This window comes from Lathyrus oleraceus, chromosome 1 (assembly GCF_024323335.1).
Source record: "Lathyrus oleraceus cultivar Zhongwan6 chromosome 1, CAAS_Psat_ZW6_1.0, whole genome shotgun sequence".
Lineage (NCBI taxonomy): Eukaryota > Viridiplantae > Streptophyta > Magnoliopsida > Fabales > Fabaceae > Lathyrus > Lathyrus oleraceus.
The window spans coordinates 245,725,473-245,736,339 of record NC_066579.1 but is presented as its reverse complement, the minus strand read 5'-3'; the positions used below and the strand labels follow the sequence as shown (position 1 = coordinate 245,736,339).

The window sequence follows — 10,867 nt, the reverse complement described above, 5'->3', positions numbered from 1 at the left end:
ACATGGTGGTGCCAAGATAGGAGGATTCGTCAGATAATGTTTGATCTTGTCGAATGCCTTTTGATGTTCGTCATTCCATTCAAACTTCCCTTATTTCAGACGCAGAAAGGGAGAGAAGGCTTGAGTTTGACCACTTAAATTCGAAATGAATCTTCTTAGGAAGTTTATCTTTCCTAATAATGACTGCAATTCCTTCTTGGTTGATGGTGCTTTGGTCTCCATAATAGCCTTCGTCTTGTTCTGATTGATTTCTATCCCCTTTTTGTGGACCACAAAGCCCAGAAAATCTCTATCCTGCACAAAGAATGCACACTTAAGAGGATTCATTTTTAAGCCATGTTTTCTCATTCTTTCAAATGATTGGCTGAGATGGGTTAGATGATCTTCATCTGACGTAGATTTTATCACAATGTCATCTATGTACACTTGCATAAATGTCTCTATAGAATAATGGAATATAGAATTCATTGCTCGCTGGTATGTTTCCCCGGCGTTTTTAGGCCAAAAGGCATAACTATCCACTCATAAGTGCCTATTTTAGAAACATCTTCTTCTGCAATGAAAATCTGGTTATAGCCAGAATATCCATCAAGCATGCTGAGATATTCATAGCCTGCGGCTAAGTCAACCAGCATCTCTGCCACAGGCATTGGATACTCATCTTTAGGAGTTGCTGCATTTAGATCACGAAAATCTATACATACTCGCAAAGAGCCATTTTTCTTGATAACAGGGACTATATTTGCAATCCAATCGACATACCTTGTGGTCTTGATGAAATTGCAACGAAGAAGTTTTTCGACCTCTTTTTTTATCTTTGAGAGGATTTCTGGGGCGAATCTTCTTGGAGTCTGCTTGATGGGCTTCTTGCCATCCTTGATAGGCAGCTTTAATTCGACCAAGTCCCTCTTCAAACCAGGCATCTCGTCGTAATCCCAAGCGAAGCAATCTTTGTTTTTTCTTAGCAATTGAATGACTCTCACTTTCAACTTGGGGTCCAGTTTAGCGCTGATGATGGTAATTCTTTTTGCACTTCCACTTCCGAGATCAATCTCTTCAAGAGGATCTTGTGCTAACATCTTTGCACTTGACGTTACTGGATCTTTTTCAAATCCCAGAGGCTCTTTGTCGTAGATGGCGTCTAACCTTTTTTCTGTTGGTTCTACAGGTACTTGTTCGTCAGGGGGTTTTGGTTTAGAGAACTCCCCCGGTCCTGTATTATAGATTTCACCATATGTGGCTTTGTTAGCCATGTTTGTTATCTCGGCTTCGAGAGCCGCTTGTCTTTTGTTCTCAGCCATGTAGGCCGAAATCTTTTCGAGAAAAGAAGACTCAGTCATAGTACGGGTCTTCATCCCAGCCCGTTGGCCGTATTTCAGATGATTCCCCTTCTTCTGGGTCTCCCATAATTTCCCTGTCCCACTGAAAGCCATTTAGGTGGAGAGTCAAGAAGTACAAGGAATTTTTATTTGGGGCGTAGCCTTCTTCCGCTGGGTAACATGGTCCTATGTGCGCCAAGCTTCTGTCGAAGTTTCTCTTGTCCACATGGTTTACTTCTGCCATGAAGTAACTTTGGTCAGCTTCGACGTTCTCTACCACACCATCTTCTCTCCAGATGGATATTCTCTGGTGCATGGTTGAAGGGACTGCCCATATTCCATGTATCCATTCTCTCCCTAGTAGTAAATTGTAATTTACTTTTGTAGGTATTACCATAAACATCGTTGGTCTTGTGATCGACCCAACAGTCAGGTCTACTTGTATGACGCCCAGCGTCTGTCCTATCTTACCTTTATAATTTGACAATACCATGTTGTGGGGTTTGACATCAGTTTCGAACATGCCTATCTTTTTCAACATGAGTTGGGGCATCAAATTGACCGCTGCTCCTCCATCCACCAAGACTTTATTCACTCCCACCGGTCCAACTTTGGCCCTAATGTATAGGGGCTTGAGGTAACTCTGCATCCCCTAGTGAGGCCTTTCGAAAATAGTGTTCTACTCTTCGACAACCCCACTATTCAGAACATAGTAACACACTGGTTGATGCTTCGCCATCTCCGCAGCGTCCGCTTCCTCATTATCTTCAACCTCTATTTCCTGGTTATACTCGTACGGCAGGACTGAGACTATGTTGCAATTCATATTCACGAAAGACACTCTGTCGGACTCGAAGTCGTCTGTGAGCATTTCCTCCTCTCTTACTTGTTCCTTTTGAACCTTTTGACTTATGTTTTCATCTGGAAATAACTTTCTTCCTACGGGTGGTTTGGTCAAATCATTGATATTTGGGGGAACCTTGACGCTGCTGGATTCTCCAGTCTCTTTTAGATTCATCTCTCTTTCTGCTCTCCTCATCCTCTGATGCCTTCTCCATTGGGATCTTGACATAGGGTTTTTTCCTTTGTAAATTTCTAGCCTGATAGCCTCTCTTTTGGATGCCTGAAATTGTTTTCTATATGCCCAAGAGGTTCTTCCCCCGTCCTCGAAACTTCTCCACTTTCCCTTCTTTGGTCCCACCTGAGTCCATTTGTCCTCAGGGACTTCTGCTGGCAGTTTAAACATAACTCTTTTCTCCCTTGGGTGAGGGCTATCTGGCCTCCTAGGCGCTCCCCTCTTGTCGAAGCTATACATGTTTGGGTTGCCTCCATGTCCGTCCCAACCTTGGTCATATGGGATTCTTTCGAATGCTTCCTATAATTCTCTGTTATACACTGCCCCACACCTGGGACACATCAAACATTCCGTTTCATATTTGTAGCAACGCACAATGAAACCCATAAGGCTTTCTCCTGGTGTGGGATACACCTTCTGTAATTGGCTTTCCTTCCTCCAGTTTCTCTCGGTCTTTATTCGTTGCCATCTCTCGTAATCCTCAGCCACCCTTCGAGATATCCTGATGCTGCATCTTGGGCACAGCAACATGTCAGCATTCTTTTTGTGACATCTTCAGAGATATTCACGTAGGCTCTCGTTGGCTTTGGGATAGCCAAACTTCATCCCTTCTTGCTCCATCTTTAAACATTCCTCCACTTCCTCCATTTCTGGGGGAGGTTGCTTCAGATCTACCATATTGACACCTAGACTGGTGCCATCAGTGATTGAAATTGCTTCGAACTTCTTTCTTAGGCCCTCAGTAGCCTCGGTTGCTTTCCCCTTAAGACCTTCAGTGGCCCTAGTTCGACGTTAGCAACCTGTTTACCTTTGACAGAGATTCCAAAGGAAACATCGTTACTTAGGTCATCAGTAGCCTGCTTTCCATCCAGCGTATAGCCTCCAGTTCCTGTTGCTTTTACAGCCTCCACTTCCCCTACGTCGATCATGTTGATTTCGACCGGTTCAGCATAGTTTGTCTCAACAATGTTAAGGGGATCAGTATCAACTTTCATCTGGTTTTTCCCTTTATCAGCAAACTTTAGGCGGCCATCCTTGATTGCATTCTGAATAAGATCCCTGAAAAGAAAGCATTGTGAAGTTTTATGGCCTAAAAAATTGTGATATTTACAGAAGCCTCTTTTCTTTCGTTGTTCTAACGGAGGAATTTTGGTATTAGGAGGCACTATCATTTGGCCATCTTTTACTAATAAATTGAAGATCTCGTCACATTTGGTAACATCAAATGTGTAAGTCTTTTTGGGGAATCTATCATTCTTTTCAGTTTCGACAGGGTTTCTTCCGTTCGAAGGTGTAAGTAATTTGCAGGCATAAGGTGGTGCTTCTTTTAATTTTGCCAAATCTACTTCGAATTCCTCAAGACCATAAGGGTCTTCAGCGATTTCAGTCTCTCCGTCTTCGAATTCGACATAAGCAACCCTCTCTTTCTTATAATTCTTATTCGCTCTAGCCTTTTCAGATTTTAAGCGTTCGACCTGTCGAACCCTATATGCTAATTGGGTCATGTCTCTTAGATGTTGGGTATCTAACTTTTTTCTGATGGAATAGTCTAAACCTCCAGCGGCCATTTCAACCAACTCGTGTTCAGGCACTATTGTAAAGCATCTAGATTTCAACAAACGGAACCTATTCAGATAATCCTCTATAGATTCGGTGAATTTTCTTTTGATGTTGGCTAATTCCTTAAGACTTATCTTAGTTTGGCCCATGTAGAATTGTTGATGAAATAATCTTTCTAACTGGGGCCAAGCATCTATGGAATTTGGTGGCAAAGTTGTAAACCATGTGAAGGCGTTCTTTGTTAAAGAACTAGGGAAATATTTCATCCTTGAGTTCTCACTATTCGCCAAATCCCCTGCCTCAGTCATGTATCTGGCTATGTGCTCTATAGTGGATTCACTAGTGTCCCCTGAGAATTTGGTGAACTTAGGGATTTTACAACCCCTTGGTAATTCTGTTTGCAGGACATATTCTGATAAAGGAGAGGAATAATTTGGCCGTCGAAGTCCTGTATTCAGACCATTTTGGGCCATGATTCTCTCTATCATACTGGTTAAGTCATTTTCCATCATGTTTTCCCGCCTGACCCTATGAATTACTTTGTCTGCATCCTGGTCTCTATTAACCATTATCGGTCTCCTAGGTTGTTCTTCAGGGACTTCCTGTCGAATTGGATGTTGTTCCAATCTTGCCCCCATGACTCTTTCGTCGGGGGCTTGCCTTTGTGGTCGAACCTGATCTATCGTTTGTTCTTCTCCCTGGATTATAACCTGGTTTGGCCTGCGTCGAACAACAGATTGCGGGGCGCCTAGGAAATCGGCTATGCGTCCCATCTGCGCTGACAGTTGTTGGTATGTTTGGGCATTGTCAGTGTTAGTCCTATTCACATTTTGTATTAAGGGAGAAAAAATGGTATTCATTTCTCTGGCCAGAACTCCTACCATATCATGGTTATTGGCATCCATTTGTTGTCTAAAGGCTACCTGATTATTCGTTGTAAGGGTAGGTAATAGGGTGGGGACTCCTTGTGATTGGTTACTTCGACCTATATGGTTCATGCCAGATCCAGAATTTTGAATTGGCGAAATAATCGTATTATGTGGTTGAGTATATATGGAAGAATTATTTTGAAGTCCTGCCATGGCGGTAGATGGCATTCCATATGGGTAATCTCTCACAAGCCTAAAGTTCTCGAATCCTGGTGGCCTAGGGGTTGAAACTGCAGGAGTATCTGTCGCGCCTAACATAATAGGCACTGCTGTCGAATTATGCAAGGCAATGGATCCGGACGTTGGTATGACCTGTGCATTAGGGATCTTAGTGGACACATCAATCGAATTTGCTCTAATTATGTCTGTCCCCTGGGGAGGGAATTTTTCCCCTTGACTGGTTGTATTAACCATCTTTTTTGCGTTTTTTCTTTTGGTTATAGGTTGTGAATTGTTGGCTATCCTACCACTTCTAAGGATCATACAACACTAATTTTAAAACCAAAAGAATAATAGCAATTTTGCGAATTGTAAAAACAAACTATTGTGATCAACAATTCTTTTGACACTGTCCCACCGGGTGTGTGTAAGACCCCAATTTTGGCCCTAAGATCCCTCATGGCATCATAACATTGCATTTGCAAAACCTCAAGGATCATAAGCACCTTGGCTCCTTCCTTTTGGGGGGGACCTCTTGTGAGTGGTTTGAGATCACCAAGCATGCTTGAATTGTATATCATTGCTTTTCTCATTTTATTTACTAACCAAAAGCACAAAAATATGTCACTAACATTTCTTGTTTATAGCTTGAGCAATCACAAGGTCTAAAAGCTTCTAGGAGATCCTTTGTGCAATGATAAGGTCAAGAAAAGATGAAAGAAAGCATGACAATGGTTCCCAAAGCTCTTATCCATCAAATATTCCTCCCTAGTATCTCAATTCATCATTTTTTATCAAAGCAAGTCAAAGGATTTGAGGTTTGTTTCCCAAGGAAACCCTAATTCATCTGATTATCAATAATGCCTTGCTCATGAAGCAACCTCAGCCCATGGTTAAATACCATCAAGGGAAGTTCTTTAATTCATCATTCCATGCATATTTGAACTTATTTGAGTGCCCTCAATCATCAATTCATCAAGATATGAGTGGTGGACTTGAGAAGTTGATCGGTCAATTTATTTGTCTATTTTGAAATGCACTGAGACCTAACTTTTTATGTGTTGGTCAAATGGATATGATCCCAAGAGAAAAAATGTTCTTAACGGCAATGTGAACAACTTTCATGTTCATCAAAAATTGATTTGAAGCTTGGAAGATCATCATCCATTCCAAGACATTATAGGTTATTTTGACTTAAACCCTAATTTTAGGTCAACTTCCCAAGAACATAACTCATTCATTTTTTATGATTTTAATATGGGACCAAATGCATTGGAAATATTATTGTGTCTAATTCAAATGTTATGTTGAGTAAAATTTCAAAATCTCAACATAAATACATGTGATAATGCAAAACATTATAGGTCACTTTGGGCCAAGTGCATTGAAATGGAAAAAAGTCCAATTTCAAGTGCCCATAACTTCTTCATTAAAAATCCAAATGATGCAAAATTTAAGTCCAAATGGATTTTCTTGAAAAGATATACAAATTTTATGTTGAAGGTTTTATCATTTGGAGCTTGAATCATTGAGACAGAAGGGCTTGAACATTGGCCAAATTTGGAAACTTCACTTATGCATGTTTTGCACCCTACACTTTAAGCTCAAATTTCACTAATTTCCAAGGCCCAATTGGAATTTTGATCAACATATCATTTTTTCCTTATGCAACAAGCTTTCTAACCATTACTCATAAGGTTGCATTTGGAGTTTGGAAGCACCATTTTCTAAGGCATGAAGGATTAAGTGCATTTTTTGAAATTCAATCCAATTGCCATGCATGAGCTGATTGCACTTAATGTACACGTCCATTTGCAATTCACATGAACTCAGCAAGCCATTTCAGCCTTCATTGGGCCTTCCACATGATCACACATGCACATGCAATGCAAAATCTATTTGCCATGCACACAAGTTAACTCACGCATTCAACCCTCTCCAACTATAAATACATGTGTTATGCTCTTCAATTCTACAACCTGAAGGCGCCTGAAATGCTGCAAGAGTGAATCCCTAACCATACCAAAGGAACAAAGTTCATTTTTCTTCAAAAACTCAGATCTGAAATTCAATTGTATTTGGTTGAATTTTCAGATCTAAAGTTCCTAGACCTTCACCATTTGATCTATTGAAGCTTCTGTTTGCAAAAGGAACCAAGGAAAATGACTCATTTCTTCATAATCCAAAGGATTTGATAAACTAGTTTTTGTTTCGAATCTCATTATTCTTTGATCCATTGACCTTGATATTGTGTTGTCTGAAGTCCTCTCTATAGAGGCATTATTATTGAGTGCTTAATTGTTGAAATCGAGCAAGTTCAGTTGAACATCACCAAACTTCCATCTCTGATTTCTGTCTTAATAGGAATCTAGAGTGGAAGTGAGTGGTATAGGAGTGATGTACATCACTTCACCCTTCGAATGGTGCCTGGATCATCCATTTTAGTAAGCATTTGAACCTCTGTGTTTTTTGACCTTCGCCGGAACTCACCGGAGAAGACGGTGGCGATGGCCACCGTCTCATTGCCAGATTGATTGTGAGCCACACGATGCGTTTCCCAGATCTAATCCCAGCGCTCCATTGTTATGACTTTTATTTAATATCCATGTGGTTGCATTGACTGAGGACTTTGGTGCGCGCGCATGCCATAGCTGTTTGATGATCCAGCTCAATTAATGAGCTTAGATCCAACGCGTGTGGATTTTTCATATTTTCCAATTTCTGATTTTATTTTCTTTATTTCCTTTTATTTCAAAAATACATATCTCTTTTATTATTGGTCCAAAAAATATGGGACCAATTGCATTATTTCTCTTTTAATTTCTAGTTTCTAAAAATAATTTTTAATATTTTTTATTTCATCATTTGCTATTTTTTAATAATTTTCTCTTTTCTGGTCATTTTTAATTCATTTTAAATAGTTTCTGATATTCAAAAAATACAAAAATATTTTTCTAACCTCTTTGAATGATGATGGATCTATGAAAAATATTCTCATCAATTTATTAATTGATTTGAGATTTATTTGAGATTTTAGTTTAATTAGGTTATTTTTATTCATTTTTTAATTGATTAAAAATAGTTTCTGACTTTTAAAAATGCTGAAATTTTTTGTCAAACTTTGTTTGACCTTGTTGAACTTGGGATAATTCACTTGGACTTTTCAAAGTTGATTTGAAGTGAATTTGAAGTTTGACCTTTCTTTAATATTTTAATTCAAGTTTATTTTTAAATATTAAAAATGCCAAAAATATTTTGTTTATTTCTTGACTTCCAATCTTCATCTCATTTCTGATTTTTATGGTTTGACCTTGATCTTCCCTATCTTTGGTCAACATTTATGGATTGGTACATTCCTTTTCATTTGATGCACTTTATTTTTCTTCATTTCCATTATCCATCTTCTTCTTCTTCTTTTCTTTTTGATCAATGAGTTAAAGGTTGATAAGTTAGCATTCATTAGGGAGGTTTAATCTTCCTTGATTCAAATCTAATTCATCTTGATCAAATGATCAAGTGAATGGCTTTGCATTAGGATAGATTGCTTCTTAAATCATGCAAAGGACTTAAACCAATACAATATCATTCCTCTTCCTCTTTTTGGCATGGCAAGTTGTTGGAACTTGGTTCACTAATCAAGACTTCTAACTTGTGTTGTTGCCTACATTATTATTGACCGGCCTCAGATAGTTGTGACTTCTACATAAGTCCAATTACAATTTCTTAACATAGCGCTATATTTGCCTTATGGCACACTAACTACTAACACTAACCAGTAACTATTAACATTTAATTCTTGCTCTTTACATTTATGCAATTTACTATTCTTGTACATATTATTCATTTGCTTTTCCCTTTGCTCATTTGAGCACATGTTTATGTTAATGCAATTTGCCTTTTGCTCACTTGAGCACATAATTGTGTATATATTATTATGCTTGTGTTTTGTTTTGATTGATGTGGACCAAATGCAAAGAAATGGACAAATGGACTTAGTTTTCTAGGACTTTCCCTATGCAAATTGGAGTAAAAGGATCTTAATGTATGGATTAGAAGGACCAACCCTCTAAACTCACTCTTGTCCATTCTTGATTTGTTTCATAAAACTTTTGATGTGTGTGCTCTTGTGTTTGGGAATCCTATGAGAGCTCAAATTGAAGAACCATTGCCATGATCATCCAAAGTGAAAGATACAAGATGCATTGAGGACTTCTTAAGAGACTTGTTTGATTGTTGCTTGAGCTTACTATTATTTTGCTTGCATATTCCAAAGGATGGGAGCTACTTGGATCATCAATATGATCTCAAGAGAGGAACTCCATTTGTGGACTTGTTTCTTAACCCTTATCTCTTGTATGATTAGGACTTTAGCCATTCTTCTTCTTCCCTCCACTCTAACCCAAGCCAAAACTTTTTGTACAAACATTTAACACTTCTTTTCAAACATTAGAAACCTAAGCCTTATGCTTTTGATCTTCAAACTTTCTTTTCATAACACTTATTTTTAATTGAATCTCTAAGTCAACTTTGACCATATTTTGTAAATACTCTTTATTGGCAAATATAACTCATTCAAATGCTTTTGTGGTTTCAATGGCCACTTCCTTATCAAAAACTTTTCATAACCTTTAGCTATTAGGTTTGAGTTATCCTTGAGGTAGATATAATACTCACCTATATTCTTAGTGATGGACAATGAGTCTTTCATGCTTATTATAGGGTTAACCCCTCACAAGCATGTTGTAGCTATCCTCACATGGTGGATTTGTGGTTTTAGGTTGAGTTTTCTCCCTTGGATAACAAAAGACCTTAAAGCTTTTGGACCAATCAATTCACCAACTCATTTTTGAGATTTTTACCCCGAACTACGATGTTTTGATCCTAATCTTTTTAAGATGGTACGTAGGCAATGGGTTTATCCATCCAAACACAAAATGTAAATAAACTTGTATATTCTCTTCTCATCTCTTCAATCATGTTTGCACAAACAAATTTTCACAAAATATCAACCTTACAACAAGTATGAAAAGGGCTCCCTAGGAATACCTATGATGTTTTGGGTGCTTAATGTAACACCCCAAAATTTGCCCTCCTCATTCATGCATTCATTTTTAGGTCATTTAACATTTCATATTGCATTTCATCATGTCAATCAGAATCAGATCCAAGAAGCTTGAACATCATCCAAGACACTTTGTGGGTCCTATCCGGGTAATCAGTCAACATAAGGGAAAGACTTGAGTTACTTCCAACAGGTTCAAATGGGCCTATTCATCATTCAAAACGCCAATCTTGAAGGAGCAAAAATTTGTTCCTGAGTTGTCATGCTCGCTAGGTGAGCAGAATGGTTCGCCTAGCGAACCTTGAACTGTCATGCTCGCTAAGCGAGCAGATCCTTCGCTAGGCGAAGCCCACACGTTTTGAGAAATAACAGAAAGTCATGGGCTTGAGTTGCCCTCATTTGAGCCCACCAAGCCACGAAAATTAGGTTATAAATTCAGAATTCCATTGAGCCAAACCGGATTCTATTCCTATTTACCTTGGCAGAAGAGAAACGCTAGCAGAATTCAGAGCAGCCTCTAGACAGCTCTGAAAAGTTCACTCTGACTCACACACTTTTTCACCCCCATCTCACGCAAACCCTAACATTGCTTTGCAAACCCAGCCGTGCCATTCGATTTTAATCGATCCCTCGAATCAGGTTTGCCCTTATTCCCGTTACTCTATGCTTTCAATTGGAATTCTCTGAATGTATGAGGTATCGTTAGGTTTTGCCCAAGGGTTTAGATATGCATGAATCTATAAAACAATACCTTGAAGGTTTA

At 38.8% G+C, this 10,867-nt stretch overlaps 1 protein-coding gene across 1 annotated transcript; it reads right to left on the bottom strand.

The window, feature by feature from the left end:
• Positions 1 to 3,125: 3,125 nt before the first annotated feature.
• Positions 3,126 to 4,727, bottom strand: LOC127101759 (uncharacterized). The gene has a single exon (XM_051039207.1). The coding sequence runs from the start codon at positions 4,725 to 4,727 to the stop codon at positions 3,126 to 3,128; it is 1,602 nt and encodes a 533-aa protein (XP_050895164.1).
• Positions 4,728 to 10,867: the final 6,140 nt, after the last annotated feature.

Bases quoted from the DNA above. Each gene is read 5' to 3' on its own strand.
- LOC127101759 (XM_051039207.1), bottom strand. From the start codon at position 4,727: ATGGGACGCATAGCCGATTTCCTAGGCGCCCCGCAATCTGTTGTTCGA.